The sequence below is a fragment of the Pomacea canaliculata genome, linkage group LG1, assembly GCF_003073045.1.
Source record: "Pomacea canaliculata isolate SZHN2017 linkage group LG1, ASM307304v1, whole genome shotgun sequence".
NCBI lineage: Eukaryota > Metazoa > Mollusca > Gastropoda > Architaenioglossa > Ampullariidae > Pomacea > Pomacea canaliculata.
The window spans coordinates 20,720,868-20,739,012 of record NC_037590.1 but is presented as its reverse complement, the minus strand read 5'-3'; the positions used below and the strand labels follow the sequence as shown (position 1 = coordinate 20,739,012).

The 18,145-nt window shown below is 39.7% G+C and overlaps 1 protein-coding gene across 1 annotated transcript in view; it reads right to left on the bottom strand.

The window, feature by feature from the left end:
* Positions 1–1,866, bottom strand: part of LOC112566860 (receptor-type guanylate cyclase Gyc76C-like) — an 84,360-nt gene extending 82,494 nt beyond the window's left edge. The window contains 3 exon segments of the mRNA XM_025243269.1: positions 417–530; positions 532–1,041; positions 1,274–1,866. Of these exon segments, the coding sequence (XP_025099054.1) occupies positions 417–530; positions 532–852 (435 nt within the window). The 5' untranslated portion in view covers positions 853–1,041; positions 1,274–1,866.
* Between the last annotated feature and the right edge of the window lie 16,279 nt (positions 1,867–18,145).

Sequence of the window (18,145 nt, the reverse complement as noted above, 5' to 3'; positions counted from 1 at the left end):
ACGATGCCTGCGTAGATTGCTTTATCGTTGGGTATATTACAGGGGCTGAACATGTATTAAGATATAGTCACTTGAGCCCCGTCGCCATCATGCCGCCAAAACAGTCTATTACTCCTACAGACATGTTTTTGTGTTGGTGGAAATATAATTTTTAAAATGCACACATAACCTGATTATTAAAATGCCATCATCATCATCATCATCATCATCATCATCATCATCATCATCATCAAAAAGACTAATAAGCACATACAGTTGAGGAAACCTGCTGTGTATCTTAAGTTCTCTCCCCTCAAACTGAGGGCAAGAAAGATCAGATGACTACACTTAACGTGCACTTCTTTCGTCAACAACATTACTGTTTCGTCAGATGACGTCACAAGGGGTTAAACGGGAGGTCAAGCAACATTACTTACGTAGGAGATCATCGGCAAATTGAAGGCAGCAGCTATCCGACCCTCGTGCACACAGGTCTCCTGCGGCCCGATGTAGGCCGCTATTCCCTTGTTGAGCAGCAGCGCCGTCTGCTTTGATGCTCTCCCCTTCCTGCCCGTAAGTCTCCGCGATGATGAACTCCAGGGTGTGGTTTGGCAGCACGCTGCTGTTTCTGTTTACCTGCTCCAGGGCGAAGGTCAAGGCACCCGAAATGAGAGTTCCAGGCCTATTGTAATAACCATTTTTAGGGTAATAACTACCTGTAAAGTTCGGGCTGGCCGAACCCGTGATGTATCCGAGTTTGATCACTTGCTTCTTGTTGGTTTTGGAGGAAACGTAGGCAGACTCCAGCCAATAAACGGCCATGTTCCCAAACACAACGGCGAGTATAATGGAAGTAGTATAGGGCGATGCCATGGTACAAGTCAGGTGTTCATTAACTGTTTGTCGTACAACAAGCTACCAACTTCGTTGTAAATTCATCTTTATAATCCTGAAGAAAACCGGCTTCTGAAACTGCTACACCTTTTAAAGACATTTCTTGTACTCTTTTCCTTTAATGTTCAAGAGTGATTGCGTGAATCTCCAACTATCACAGAAACTGTGCTAAACAAAAAATAACGAAAACGATACAGGTAGAGAGACTTAAGCCAATCCAAGACTGGTGAAAATAACTGTTAACACCTTTAAAAATAGTTTAAGATGAAGTAGTGTCTTTTACAAACAGATTTCTAAACTCATACATACATACATTTCGCTGGCAACAATTCAACAGCTGTTCTCAATGTAAGTTACTTTTAGCTTTTAAACAAAAAAACACTTGTTTTAGTCTACATACCCCCAGGCAGAAAACAGCGATCAGGTAGATCAACCGTGAACTTTCCCAACAACACTGTTCATATTTCCTCGAGATGAAATCAGTACTCCAGACACGAACACACGTCACTACTACAGCAGCATCTGCCAACGGATCGGGCCGCCCACGTACTTCAACATCACCAAGTCGACCGCCACTGCAGCACGGGTCCTGCCAAGGAAAGGAAGTCCGACCTGCACTGCGGACACCGCAGGGAACAAAAGCGCCGTGCGGCAAACTGCAAGATCAAATTGCGCAGTCTGCCACGCCAGGCTCCTGCCAGCAGGCCCGCCCCCTGTCGGTCAGCGCCGCGCTCAGCCGTGTGCGCAAACACCGTGCCATGCGCGCGGGCCCAGCGCCCAGCCTTGCCCTAACCCTCGATAACGCGCCCGCCTGTCTGCGCATCGATTCCTGAGGGCGACAACGATGCAGCAGGTTGCTGACGATGTTAATCGTCGCTGACAGGTCACATGTCTGCACAAGGAAGGAACCTTCGGGTCCTGCTAGCGGCCGATAATGATCCGTATGACATGTGTTACTGATATACAATTTTTGTCCTGCCCCCAAGAAATAGCTGAGGATTGGGTTTTTTTTTCCTTTCCCTCCCAAGGGTTGTATGATGTTTCTTTTTTTCGCATGTCATCTACGTTCATTTTTTTTTTCTTTTTAATGCCCTCCTCAGACATTGCCCCAGCATCTGCAAACCTGAACAATGGTAATGTCAGACTTTGATAACTGATTAGCCGTGCATATCATGCGACTTACATTCTATTTACAAAGCCCAAAAGATGGCAGTGTCAACTTTTGGACACACATTTTATGTCCTCGACAAGGCAGCCTGTTCTTTTTTTGCTCGTGTCTCTAATGAACAATGTATGAGCGATTCTAAAATACATATCGTTTATATATCAGTTATAAGGTAAAAATATAAAGGTTGTCCCCTAATCTTTACAGGTCATTGGGGAGTGAGATATTCACTTTTCTCGGGGCCAGCTTTTCCATCTCCTCTCACTCGCTGCCTTACTTTTCCAGCCCTTTGTGGAGTCAGATACCCATTCCCGCCAGCTGGGTCGACTGGGGATGTTTGTTGCGCTAATCGGGCATTGAACCAGTGCGCTTTCAGTTCTAACGCCAGCGCTCGGACCACTCGACTATCCGCTTCCCTTTATATCAGTTATAAAGGCTCTGAAATCGTTGTGGCGCAAACCGACTAAACAACTTCTGTGATTACTATACTTTGTTGGTAATTCATGATGCCTAGCAGGCAGCGACTGAACTAGGTTACCCGGATGTCAGAGACATCGGCAATTTCCCAAGTCTGTTTCCCCAGGATATGTTGTTTTAATGGTATTCTGCAGAGGGTGTAGTCTTTTGCAAAGTCTTTCACAATGCACTACCCTCACCCCAGTTCTCTTAGGGATCAGGAAAGGCTTCAGGCAAGCAACTCAAACATCCAATGCCCACAAAAGGGTATTTGTGAGTTTGTCAACAGCTTTAGTAAAAATGGCCAAGTATTTCCAGCTCCCAGAAATAACTTTCCAAGCGGTCACGTTTGTTCTGTATTAAAAGAAAAGAAAGCGATAATAAATAAATAGACATCAAGAACACTTCTCGAATAATGGAATGGAGGAAAGGACTTACCTTGCAGATTTTGAAGGTGTTTGGAGGACTAAGAATATCATAGGATCTGTTGACTGAGCAATGTTTTCAGAAACAAGGTCTGTCATAAAAATAGGGTGGCTTATAGCAAAGGCTTACTTGTCCATCTTTCTAAAACAAGATCAATTCCTCGCGAGAAACTGAGTCATTCAAACCCAACGCCCACCTGAAGCTATCATGCTGCATTATAAGGATGTCATGGCCGACAGTCCTGTCTGTGCATTCGATGAACTATATTCTCCTAGCGCCTTTCTATGCTGTTGTTAGCCCAAGGGGCATGTCAATCGCCTGGCCATGTAATACAAAAAAACATGAGAGAGATAACCATCATTACCAAAGAAAGTAGTTCTTGTTTTTCTTCTTAGAAAAATTCACCACTGAATTTCCTTTCTCAGCGAAAGTGTCAGTGAATGGTATTAAGGACAAGAAGAGGAACTGTAAAAATATTTATAAAGGATGAAGATAAAATTACAGATTGGAGGTCACCTGTAGACCTCCTGTGGCGCAATGCAAAGCATTGCATTTAAAAGGAAACGAAAACTGACAGCATTTGAACATGATATGATCTGATGAAGGACTATCTCTTTCCTATTACTTTTATTACGATCATCCTTATTAATCTAGTTAAAACGTGGTGTCCTAAAACAAACATGCAAGGACATGATAATGTATGTTTTTCTTGGTTATTTTGTATACATTATAAAAGTTTGCTTATTTCCTCTACCCACCATTCCACCCCTCTCACCCAAACTTAACCAGGAGTAAACATCATACAATTCGTTTTAGCAAAATATATATTTCATTAACATGGTTCTTCTCTTGCTGATGACATGCGAGTGGCCGTTCTTGACGTGTGGCTATTGTCATCATCCGGACATCATTAACGGTGCGCAAGCCCTGTTCACAAGCAAATACTGACAGAAAAAATTAATTGTGGCAGCAGGTGTCACTTACTCGACACGAGTGCAATTATAGACAGCAGAGCAAGATTCCTGGTAGCACACCTCCCTGCATTCTAAAATAAGGTCTAGCAGTAGAGATGTCGAGCTCATCTGTTGGAACGAGACGTTAATGAATGAAGCCAACAACATCGATGACACCAGTGTGAAGAACATTCATTCATTTTCCTTTGACACACAGCTCTGTTCATTGACAGGTAACCAAGGAGAGCTGGACGTTACACAGCCTGCCTCTGGCCAGGTGCACACTGACGTCACTGGGTGCTGATGTTTCTGTCAGAGAAAATCCCTGATGTCAGTGAGGTCAAAGACTAGCGCCGATGTCCATCCTGGCTTCGAGGCTATCTCTTACCTATCACTCAATCACTGATACATGTCAGCATCTTGCCCACATACAGAGGTTACTAAAGGCCAAGAGGTTACAGAGGTTACTAAGAGGCCCTGAATTCCTTGTCGATATATCGACTCTGTGGCATGAAGAATCTGTGTTGTGCCGGAATACAAATTAGGTATGTGCACAGTATATATTTGCCGACAAACCATAGATGTGGACTACGGGTACAGATCCTCCTACAATCGATGTACGAAGACGTCGGCATAAAGAACATCAAGTGCATGAATTCTATACCAGACCTTTGCTGAGGCAAACAAGTTTAAGAAAAAGCCATAGGAACAAATAATATCGTAAACCTAAGAATTGCAAAATAATTCATTGCTTTATCGTTTGGCTTTTCTACACTTGCACTGGTCTGTTCTTTATGTTAACCAGGAAGAAAAGAGAGTCTTTCTTAGCAATGAGTGAGCTTGTCAACAGAAATCGTTATGTGTGTGTGTGTGGAATAAAAAAAAATAAGTTGAAAAGAAATGAAAATATTTCGTATTTTGCATTGGCTTCGATCTGAAGGATATACATTTCAGACAAAAGCGCTAGGACTAGATTTTTTTTGAAAGAAAATATTCTTCACGATCACGTATGTGTGGCAGGACAGAGTATCGATCACACAGCGATGTGTTTCCAGCTCACATTTCATCAACTCCAACAGATTAATGAGGTTAATTTCAACACAGGAAGAACATAAAGACCTGGTATATTTTAATCTGTACAATGTCCCTGTTTACAAGAAGAATTTTTGTCACTGTTTACGATGTTATTGCCTTTACCTTCGCTAGTTATGGCCATCCTCAGCTGCCGCCGCAAAAAAACAAAAAACAAAACAAAAAAAAAAAAATCCGCTTTGCGGGGCTATTAATGGATGAGCTGATAAGTAGACAAGGTTCTTTTTCTCGACTTTTTTTTTTTTTTTTTTTGGTTTCAATAAGACACGTGAAAACAGTAGAGTGGACGAATTTTAAGATAAGAAAAGGAAGGAAACGTGATGAATGAAGATTTAGAAAGAGAGTCTTGTGTGTGCACCCGAGTCTGTGTGTATGTGTGTATGCGTGTGTGTAAGTGCGCATGTGTTCGCGTGTCCACGTGTGTATGTGGATGTGCATGAGCACAAAAGTGTGTGTATATGTGTTTGCACTCATTTAGATAAAGAGTGAGGGTGTGAAAGTGCGGGTCACACAAAAGAAAACCAGAGACAGGCTTAGGATCAGACATTACCAGTACAAAGGTTGGTGTCCTGTCCACATTAAGCGTTTCTCTTGCAGTATCAAAAGAACATGCGCTCCACACGTAGAATTCAACATAGACTGCATAAAGAGAGATTTTCTCAATAATCTATTATTGAGTGCTGAGCAATTTCTTGTATGCGTTATAAATTTCTTTAACTTGCTTTCTTTAAACACATTGTTTAACAACATTATAACCTATATGTCAGTGAATCTGTACTGTTTACAGTTATAAAAATAATAGGCTGCATTAATATAACTTAAACATCATGAAGAAGATTGAACGAAACGTTTTATTTATTTTTTTTTTTTTTTTTTACTTAAACGTGGTTGAAATGGTTAATAATAAGACTTGACATTCGACCTTCATATTTTCTGTTGCATTAACGACGCACGCTTTGGAGTAAAATGTGATTAACTCTAAAAAAATTGAATAATGATGTTCTATTACAGGGTTAGCATTTTATCAAAGCTGTGTTATTGACAAAACCGTTGGTTTTAAGACTCCATGGCAGTTTCTCATCGACCGCAAAAGTTGTATCGACAGCTTTACAGAAAACGAACAAAATCAGATTCAACACAAACAGTGGATATAAGCTGAAATTACACGAATTTGTATATTTCATTTAACTTTATCGTCATATTAACAATTAACAATTCTCCTCATATACAGATCGAAATTCTTGTTCCTGATACAGCTATATTGAGTTACTCTATGACAAAGAATTCTACTTCTGATAATCATTACTGCTAAGTGAGCGAGCATTAGCTGTAAATCAGAGAACTTTATTGAAAAGGCAAACGAAAACCAAGTTTTCTCAAAGTCGGAGACCTTGCTAAATTACAATCTGTTGCTTGTGTTTTCTTCTAAAAATAAATAACCGCCTTGGGCATCATTCTTGATCTCCAAAGTCAACATGTATTTAAAACATTTCTTTGATAATGCGGCTCGTTGTTTCATCTTTTGTACGAGATAATGCGCCAGTAAAAATAACCGTTAATTTGAAGAAAAAATAAAGTGTTATACATTCGAATTCACTTTGATGAAATGCCACAGAGTCTCTGGAAAATCACACGCTTGCGGGAGACTGACAAAGGGCTGAAAAGTAACTTTTGTGGTCAAAACAACCATAGTATACAATAGAGGAAAAAGGAGACTTGTATTGCACTTTGTTAAAGTCGACTTGGAATGGAAAACAAACAACTTTTTTTCTTTTGGGGGACAATTTCAGTAAAAGCCTCGGCAGCAAGATAACAAGTTTGTAAAAGCTTCTGGCGGAAGCTAACTAAAAGCATAAAACCTACTTACCTTGATTAAGAATGTAGAGGTATGTCTGGGCATGTCTACTTTACTTCTACAATCCCTCTTTATCTTTTAGATTATCCAAATATGTTTGGCTGTAGCAGTATTCTTATGCAGTAGATGTAGGCAGTATAGTCTTGATAGCACTGTTGTGGTCGTCTGGAACAGACATTTCCAGAGCTATGATGCTGACTTTAGTAGCCATACAGAAAAAAAAAACGGATCCAGTATCTGCGCTGCTTTAACAACCTGTTAGTGCATCCAAGAAATCGCTTCTTTTAATTGTTACACGATTTACGGGTAAATTTCTTTATAATACATCCTTATTTACAATTTTTGTTCCTTACCAAACAACGCTGGTAGATGCATCATACGTGAACTAGAAATGTAACCCCTCAAAGCCCGCTCGCATTTCGCTGAAGAATAATTTTTTATATTAATTTTCCGATGGGAAAGATGTGGATGTGAATTCTAAGGCGCTAGATTATTTCTCCGATAAAGAAAATCGAGACAAGTCCTCTTTAAATACATTTCAAGACGACAAAATCTTCGTGGACAGGGCCAATTTCTCTGAGAGGTCATCCAGTCGGGACTCAGTCCTTGTTACAGTTGATCAGCTTATTTTTCCACGAGTCCTTCTCCATTATAATGAGCTGACCGGGATTCACTACTCAGCGGGTGTCGCTTGAAATGAGTTTCGTGTGAAAGCAGTCCTAGACGAATATTGTGTTCAATATGTTTCTTACTTCAGTATGTAATACAGTGAAAATAATAAACTCAGATTATGATTTGTTGTCAAATAGAAAAAAATTGCTTATTTTATCTTTGCATTTCTGTTTCTATGCTTTCTATTGATTCGCATAAATGTAAAAATTATGTCTATGTTAAACTCTCTTCAACTCATCCCCTTTGTGATTCTTTATCCTTTATTCCATTCTTTCCGCTTTATTCTCCTGTCTTTCTGCCCTTTCTCATTAACCAAAAATCACACTTAATGTTACTATTCAAGTCGAGTCTGTTTATAGTCTTTGTACATGTATATTGTTGTAAGAGTATGAAGATCCACTCTTCCAAGAGGTCAGAGGTTAGTTTAATAGTGGCTATTTTACGTTGGTTGTTACAGATCCTCTTATTTTATTCTTATCTTATATAAATTGTCGTAGTTTCTTTAACAGTTGTTAACAGATTTAATTTTAATGACTGAAATTGCGATTCAACTTCTCTTTTGGACCATTTTCCTTTTTTATAAATTCCCTTTTTTATCCATTCTCTTTCTCTCTCGTCTATCCTATCGTCTGTTTTTTATCTTTTTTTTTCATGTAACTACGTAAACTTTAATCACCCCCTCCCACTTCCACATTGTAACATGTTGGCATATGTCTCTTGTCCATAAATTGCCTGAATTTCTATTTCTCCATTTCCCCAATAGCTTTTGTCATTTATCTTTTCTGTGAAATAGGTTTGCTTTTCATGCAGGAATTTCAAGGTTTCCTTTGATCGCGTTACACGCCTGCTGCCGGCAGCCATACAAGAAGCCCCCTGCTGGCCGAGTGCGGGGCCTCCTCTATGCCCCCGACAATCGCTGTCTGCATCACATCTCGAAAGGGTCACAATGATGGACTGAAAATCCCACTAAGACAGATCGAAAGCTTCGCAAAAGTGTTGTCAATGATACTGGCGTCGTCCAAGATCGACAATCGCGATTTCCCAAGATCGATTTCCAGACTTCAGGTCTCACACAGTCTTGACATTATCTCTTTCGGTTATGTTTAGCTATCTACCATTTATTTATTTTGATTGAAGAACTTTATTTATGTTATAACTATGATGATTTTATGTTTGTACTTAGTGGAATTCCTGGGTCAAGGAGTGTGTAGTGGATGTAAAGAGAAAGTAATACTTGTGTGAATAAAACATCCATGAAACTGTTGGATCCTCATCTTCTTGTTCTTGTTTCTTCTTCCTCCTTTTCATCTTAATCCTACCTCCCTGATGTCCCTTTTCTTATGTTAAATCCCTTTAGTGTTTGTAAAATGGCTTAATAAAAAAATTCATTGTTACACTCAAGGCTAAATTTAGTTGATTGTTGTCGTATCCATCATATTGACCGTTATCGATGTGTGTTGTGAATCAGATTTCAATCTTCCTTTTTTGACTTCAATCAGACGATGAATATCACACTAGTCAATATGAGAAATAGCAAAATCTTTGTCTGTAACTAAGTACATGGTCTTGTACACTTGAGTTGTTGATCATTTCTGTCATAGACCTTTGACTACCGGTATGTGCTTGGGGAGCAATGTCTCTCACGTGACATGGTTCTCAGTCTCGCGGGAACTACATGCTGTCTAACGGGCGGGGACGATGGATCGTCACAGTGCAAAGCGCAAACGATGCCTAACGGCCATGCAGCAGCCCACCATACCAAAGCCGAGCTGCGGCTGACCGGGTGTGAGGTATCTAGGGAAACCGGCAAACCCAGACGGCATGATGTAACTGTTGTAACAGGTAAAGGAGCAGTCCACTTCTTTGCCACACAGTGGTTCGTAGTGCAAGCGAAACTGATGTTTCATTTGTGGTTCAGGAACACATGTTGATTTATTCGATGTCTGTCATGAACAAATAAGTGTCAGACCCAAACTTGACATGTTACACCGTCTTCTAAATAGTATGCAAGTGACTGCACTACAATAGGAGAGCACCTAGGGTTAAAAAGAACATTCTCGAGCTGTGAGTGTCCAGTGTATTCACTAACCCCGGAAACGAGGAAATCTCCGTTCTGGCGAGCATTAAAAGGTCATTCGTCATGGCTGCCAAACGTGTAACGCCGCGGTCTCTAAATTACTTCTGTAACCTCGTCTGTAAAGCCTTTTTGCATTATCACATAACGATGGATAAATGAGAAATCTCGTACTTTATGTGCCAAAAATGTGCATTAATTAAAGTAAATTGTTGCTAGTGGGAAAGTATGTGAGTATTGGCTTCACGCTAAAGCGATATGTCTCGTGACGCTCGAGTGAACAGAAAAACTGTGCACTTAATTGGAACGGGATCTTTCAGAAGGCAGGACTGCGGAAGGTCCACTTCCATGAACACTATTGAAATGTGCCTGCGAGGTTTGGAAAGCGGATTGGAGTCTTCACCACGCTTGGATTCAACAATGTTGTTTGACGCCTGTCCCGACCGTCGCTAGGTCTAGTCATCAAAGTAACCACAGACATATTATCTTCTCTCGACAGTGGAGATGTTTCTGCCTTAACTTTGCTTTACGTGTCTGCATCATTCAACTCTGTCGACAGGTCTTTGCTTCTTCAAAGACTTTACATCCTATAGTTCTGACCCGCACTAGCATGATTTAACTCCTTCCTATTTGATACGACCCAGACTGTGTTCGTCGACGGTCAGACATCAACCCTGCTCCATTTTTTTGTGGGGTCCCCCAGGGCTCAGAACTTGGCAACATTTTGTATATGGAACCACTTTCATTATGCATCTACTCCATTTTTCTCATCAATCATCTGCTGACTACACGCAACTGTACTGCTTCACCCTGCCGACTAAGTCTCACTTTGCTATTAGCATTATAGAAGCCTGCGTTGGTGGCTTTAAAGATTGGATGGTATAAAACAAACACAATCTCGACGATGATGAAACGGATGCCCTCGAGAAGATGAACACTTTCATAATTTATCAACCAACATCTCCTTTACATCATTAGTCTGAAATGTGGGATTTGTTGTCATCGCTGACATGACCCTTGAGAGATAAGTTACAGTTGTCTGTCAGTCTGCCTGTTATGAGCTCTGTAATGTCAGAGCCATCCCTCAATCTGACATTGTCTAATTAAAAAAATCAAAAGAACACACTATTATGTGTATAGTTGACATTGCTATGGAGATGCTCGCTTGATGGCAAGAAGTTGTTGCAGTTAATAACCCGTGTCTGAGCGAAAAGCCGCTAGAAGTAAGTATAATGAGAGAAGGCCAATAAGAGGTCACGTGGTGCGGCGAAGCATCGATCAGTAAGACTGCTACTAGACAGAAAATATGCAAAGGGCGTGTTTCAACTAGACGACCAACGATTGCCTTCCGAGGACAGCAAAGATCGTTCTGGGGATGGAGTTCGAATAATGACACCATCAGTATGTGAGTCAAAGAAAGACCACACCATTAGCACGACTATGAAGACAAGGCGATAGAATTACTTTTTTTCCTCCGCTCTCTCTCTTCCTATTTCTCTCTCTCAACGATACAGAAAACTAGGAAAGGTTAGAGCAGAATAGTGTATGGGCAGCGGTGGCTGAAGCTAACTTGGATTAAGCTGGTCTTTCATGAGTCCAACGTGACAGAAATATCAAGATTCATTTACCGAAATGCAGCGCTCTCTTCCAGCTGTAATTTGCGGATGGGGTGCGGTAGGGGTGAGGGTTGTAGAATAGTTGTCCTTCGTGGGGAGAATGCCAGTTATCTCCAACGGAAATCACTCATCTTTGTGTTCGATTTGATTTTTAATGAAAAAAAAATTGCAAGATCGGGCGCGATGATAAAAAAATCTGCTTACCATCAGAGTCATTTCTCGGTTCAGAATAGAATCTCGTGATTACTGCGTAAAAGTGCATGGCCAGTTTTTTTTTATTTGAAGACTGCAAAGCAGCTGCATGTAACAGAATATAATGTAGCTTTGAGACCAACAATTTTACAATTGTGAACAAGTCCACTGATTTCATTAAAGTGTCGTTTCACGCCAATGGTGTTCATTGCCTCCGTTGATGACTATTTGCATGGCACTTTGTGATTGATGAACACATGTTTGATTACACTGTGTTAATTGTTCTAAAACTAATGATATATTGTCTGATATTATGTATTACACTACCTGAAGTTAGTGAATAAGATTATATACAGCCTGTTAATACTTCTAATTCGCTTACTTGTACTTTCACTGTATTGGTTAAAGGATTGTACCTAGGATACAACGGCAAACTAAATTTATACATTAATTAATAACTAACCCTTTCTTGTAGGTTTTCGTGAATATCTGCTCTACACATATGGCTTACAAACAAATGCTTAGGCTTGTCTTCGACATCAGTAACTTAAACCTTTTGACAAGTTATAAGCATGTATATGTCACTGACACTTTTCAAGTATATCTTCATGAAAATTTTGACATTTCTTCAGTACTGCACGAACAGCCGAGTTTAACGCTGATTAGCTACAGAAACTGTACAATGGAGCAACAATTTATATTTTTCCCAAAATGACTTGGCTTAGCTCAGAATGAGATAATTTTTTAACAGTCCTCTTACCGTTAGTTCATTACAGATTCAGAATTCCAGACATTTGAGAGAACAAAGCTTCCTTTGAGATGGTGGCTTCCAAAGTCAACATTCTAGCTTCAGGATAGAATGAGACCAGATATGTGACACACAGTGCTGAAACATGGATCAGCCAACAAGCACGGTCGTCTTGGCAACGTAAACCTGTTCATGCTTCTGCTCGATGTGCATGGTTTAACCCGTGTTTATTGATAGCCTACAGAATTAGTGCGGCTCAACTTGTCTCTGTAATGGCTGAGTAAAACTCAGTGCAGGAGATAATATTTCCCTAAATTTGGGTAAATAATCCCATTATGTTCTCGAGATACCTACAAACATTACTACGGACAGAAAAATCCCATCAGTATACACTACACTACACTACACTACACTACACTACACTACACTACACTACACTACAATACAATACAATACAATACAATACAATACAATACAATACAACTTTATTGATCCCCAGGGACAAGTTAGAATGAACGGCAAACTGTAAGCCATGGAACCGTGACAGCGCTGCTATGTAAGGGCTTTTTATTTAATCATTATATAACTGCAGCTTCTTTGTTGCCCCCAACCCGCAGCTTTGAATAACCATAGCTATCTACTAGAGGTAGGTAGGTGCCTTAGAGGTTGTTTTCATGTCGGTGGCATAGCTACCTCCACGGCACCTTTTGTGACCATTACCAAGGACTAGATTATAAATTTCCTGGCTACTTAACACCTTTGATTGTTAATTTTATTTAACCTAGAGTTACCGCTTACCTTCCGTTAATAGCTATCTCGGAGATTGTCTTACCTCGAGTCCATGACGATGGCCCCAGATATCAATTAAAGTGGAAGAACAGCGAGTGCCCTATAGCCTCTAACCTTCTGTTCGTTTTTGATTTTGCTCTCAAATTTCCATTGAAATGAAAGTCAAAAGCGAGAATATTTATAAATTGCTGCGTTTCTGTTAGTAGAAAATGGCTTTTTATGCCAACACACGAGCTCGAGTACGCCATCTTGAAAGGTCTCATGCCAGATTGAAAACACGTTCGGTTTCGTGGTAGGGAGATTATGTAAATCACCGGTCATTGTATGTTCTAGTGGTTGTATTAACCTTATTCATGGGCCTGACCCTTCTACAGCGGTGAACCTCAATGCAGAGACAAATTTCTGTCTACAGCCGATGAGTTATCTCTTTTGTGATCCCAACTAGGAGAAAGACGGCAGAAACAACTCCAATAGTAGTGATATTCAGGATACAATGTTGATGATGACGATGTTTGAAAAGAAAAGACGATAAAGATGATAACAACGAAGAGAACAATAGAAACGATGGCTATAAAAACGATGATAACAACTTGATGACGGGGAATCTCTTCATTCAAATGGAGTTCCACAGAATAACATGCAAAAATGCAAGCATCTAAGGAAAAGGATGTAATGAATAACAAAACACAGACAAAAAAAAATCAACGCAGATATTTTTGGAAAATTTAGGTTATACAATAATTCTTTTCGAAGCTTCAATTCACTAGGGCCGTGATCTCCGAGCTCGAAGGTCGTAAATATTCACTGGTACATGCCATCACATAAACTCACTGTTTTTATCATATTTCCAAACCCACGCTATGTCGCCGTGCTTTTAGTTATGAATATTCATCAGTCCATAGTATTAAACATTTCCCCATCAAGAGACATGGTTTATTTCTGGTTTCAATGGACTTCACTTGCATAGACGTGTGCAGAGAGGAGATGTTGAGAACAAAGATGAGAACAGAGATGTCAGAGAACAAAGATGAGACGACACTGAACTTTAATCAATTTCTAGTACTTTTGTGCTTAATAAATCTGAAAGAAGAAGATAGGAAAACTGTTTAATTCTGTTAAGGACTGCCTTGGATGCCTTCAGGTCTATGAAAAAAAAAAAAGAAAACTGCTTATCTAGAAGTTGTAGACACTTACAAACATAGGACGCTGTTTTTATTTTTCATCCTATTTCTAATAGATTATTTTGGAAATCGTCTTGTTTTCTGGTTCTTTTGTACCTTATAGACAGAAAAAATAGAGAAAAAAACTGTTTTATTGAGGATTATACTACCCTGGAAGCCTAAAGCCCCACACCAAGATAATGCTTGATGCCAGATGTATTTCACACTTACAAGTATAGGAGGCTGATCCCTTTCTTACATCTCATCCCATTTCTCTTTCGTTAATTCTTAGCGGCCAACCACAGACGTCTCAACGTGTTTCTTTATTTTTCTTTTATTGATTTTCCCGTTCATCTTGGGAGGTAGAGGCAGTGGTAATGATGGTTCTGTACGAGGTTGAGATTTCATTCAGCAAAGCCATTGGCGCTCTTTAAACAGATCAGTAGCCGTGAGGCCAGAAGGTAAAGGTCAGATCGATGGGGTTAGTACGGTGCCGGCAAGATTGCGTGGACCATTTCTTGTTTCCAGTTTCAAGTCGCAAGTAAACATGCGTGAAAGGGTTAGTTAGATAAAATAACAGGATGGAGATAACCTGTTTCATTATTTCTTTTAAAAAAATTGCATTTGTAAACGAATCATGCTGATGTTGGCATGCCTATACTTGCTTTACCTATGAAATGACCGATCTTTCTCTGATCAGAAAGAAATGTTTCAAAAATATTGATATCGCCTGAAATCACCCTGTTTGGCATGCTTTGTATCAAGCCCTGATGGTAAAAGATGTTAGAATCGTTCTTTTTCAGGTCAGGAGCATCATAATTGTCCTGGTCACCCTGTAAAAACAATTATAGTGAGAAGACAGTTTTGCTCGCAGTTCACAGAAAAAAAAATGGTCATTGCAGCCAAATGCAGGGGCTGTGGTAGGTGTTCAATTGTCAGCCATTGCTTTTTCGCTCCTGTGATCTAGGACTATAGATCGACAGTTCTCTGTGGACAGTGTCAAGTTTTTCCTCTCCCTTTAATTTCATTGAAGTTCATTCCCTGTGGCATGTGCCCTGACTGATTAGACGGCGACGAGTGACATCTCTGTGAGCCAGGCGTGGACGTAAAGACGGCAGCTTAAAGAACTGCGATGCACTGAGAGAAATAAAGCAAATTCTTTTACAAAGGCTAACAGAGAAATACACAGGAAAAGAGGTCACTTCATGTGAGCATAAGAACAAGTTAGTTAAAAAGCAGAATAGAATAAAAATATCTTTTAAAAAGATTTTTTAAAATAAAATTGATAAAGATGCAATCAGTAAAACCTGTTGTTACACTATGTAATACCTGAACAATCACTACACTTTTGACTTTTCGGCGAATAGTCTTCCAGCGCTGGAGTTCATTCTATCATAATCGGCATCAAGAAAAAAAGGCTTTAAATATTAGAAAAAATTGCAAAAAATACATGTATTTTAAAGTAAAATCTCAATTTCTTCCTCTAACCCTTACCTACAGCAGAGCACATAGTTTAGTAAAAAAAGTGCAAAAATGGTGAGAACTTCATGTTAAGGGTCTCTCTCTACGTGTGTGTGCTAGAGAGAGAGAATGAACAAACTTTGCTGAGTAGGCTTTCAGCTCATTTCAAAGGGGTAAATGGTTTGTGAGGGTCTTCAGAAATAAACTCTTAATAATTATAATTAATATATAATTGGGAATTTATAAAGCGCTATATCTCAGCCAAAGGCTAACATTGTTTTCGTTTTACATATCTTCGTTACTATTTTATGATTTTTTTTCTACACCTTTGTTACTTTTGTGTTGACTTGTTCGACATCTTTGTCCACAGCAACTATTTCAATGAGAGACTCAGAAAGTCTACACAAATCGGTGACAGATGCTCATTAAAGCTGAACCCTCTACAAGCATGGTTATGTGTACCACACAGAAGACCAAAATCACAACGCACGAATTGAAATTGTTCCAATTAGAAAATTACAATGAAATTCAAAGTGACCACCATCCAGTAACAGATGTACACGGCCTTTGAGCAAAATTCATTTTATAGAGAGAGGTCTCTGTAAGGGAAGAAGACTGTTCGAGATAAAATTACATTGGTTTGTTTATCCAATAATTTGCTATAAAACAAGTTACCAATTGTCATACAAAATTTATTTTAATCAAAACATTAGAACTGAAAAAGCTATATAGTATCTAATACGTTCCAGCTATCAGCAATTTCAGGCTGAGTGGTGAACAGATTGTCAAGGATTCAGTTTTGCTCCAGCGCTGAGAGGAGGTCGTCACCTGTCAGCTTTGGTGATGCTGTGGTCACGTGGCAGCCTCGGGGAGGGTCTGAAATCACGTGGCGCCAGACTGTTGCTGAAGACAGAGGGCGTTAGTAGGGTACACGAGGCAATGTGGGCAGCTCAATACTTCCGTGTTGCCCAAAGACCATCGACAGGGATCGACGTCAAGATGGCGGCTCCAGCCAGCGCTTTGAGACGATTGATGGATATCTGTGCAGTATGTCGACGACAGCTTTATAGAGCAGACAAAACTATGTGCATTTCTGCCGTTTATATTTTTCTTGTCTTTTTTAATATATATCTAAAGACTATTCGTTTTTCTCTTTTTTTTTCTTAATTTGTTTTCTTAATTTTTTTTTGTAATAGAAGGGTACGGTTTGGAGCGCTCGTCTAGCTGCTCAACGACGAATCTAGTAAAAGATCTTGTCATGTTCAGAAAATGTAAATCACAGAGTAAGACAATCTTTCCTGCCTTACAAAAACCTTCGTCTGGATCGTGCGTGGAGTAAACTTGCAATCCAACGATGTTTAATTATTCTGCAATATATTTTCTTCTTGTTATCGCTTGCTTTCTGCATTGATGGAAGACCTGAGGATACAATCCTTTTGGGGTTTTGAGTGAATGAATAATTAGCAATATTTATACGGTTTTTATTGTTATCCGGCTGTGTAATATTCAACAATGAAGTGCTGTCGTCGGGAAAGTATCACCAATGTATCAATGTTAAATTACTCTCGAAAGCAAACAATTGTTCTTTGAAGCTGCGTTCAATATCAAACCTACAATAATTTGTAAATGATGCTGAGGACTCAAGTTTCCTTAATAATACTTTCTTCATATTGGAAGTGGTTTTAATACCTGTAAAGCAATATCCAAGTAGTCCCTACCTTGTAGAATATAAGACAGTATCCTCGACAGATTTCACTGCTTGCAAAAGAGTGTGATGGTGCATTTAATAAATAAAAAGATTTTTGACTAAACTATTGATATTTACATTGGATAAAGTATGAATCTTCAAAATAGGCTGTTATCTTCTGACAGTGTTTACAATCCAGGAATTTTAGCTAATTAGTTGTTATTTCATGTTGCCCAGGCATACAGCAGTCACCGTTCAGATCCCGATATGTCTATGTATAAAACAGTTAAGACTTGAAAAAGACCATCCTCAGCCCTAGTGAACGTCCCTAGCAGTCCTCAGTCCATTCACTTCACACATGATCCCAAGCTTTATCCGCAATAAATGTTCTCTTTTCGTGTTCTGTGGCGAGTGAAATCATCTTCGCATTCCCCCGCAATAAGACATGTCTCCCTCGATACAATTAAACATAAATCAAAAGCAGTTATCTCCATTTCCGTGACAAGCGGACATAATCCTGTGGTCAGGCGGGCGTCCCAGCATTTATCAGTTCTGGCAGAGCGCCTGATACAGGGTTGACTCCTCTCCCGTCTCGCTTTTGATGGCGGCTGTCTCTCTGGCGAACCTACACGACAGGGTCTAATGGGCAGGCGGGAAAGATGAAAAGAAATATCGCCCAAGCTGGATTTCTGATGTCTGGTGGGGCTTTGTTCACTAGGGACGTACGGCTACTAATGGAAATTCTTTTTTCCACCGGTGAGGACGCAGAAAGTACTGTATTATACTACAGCTAAAGCGATGTAGGTTACAATTTAGGACACGAGAGAGCAAAGTTTACTGGAAAAATGTATACTACAAACTTTCAGTGTGTTTGTGTGTGTGTTTGCGTGCGTGAGTGCGTGTATTTATGGATGTATAAAAATATC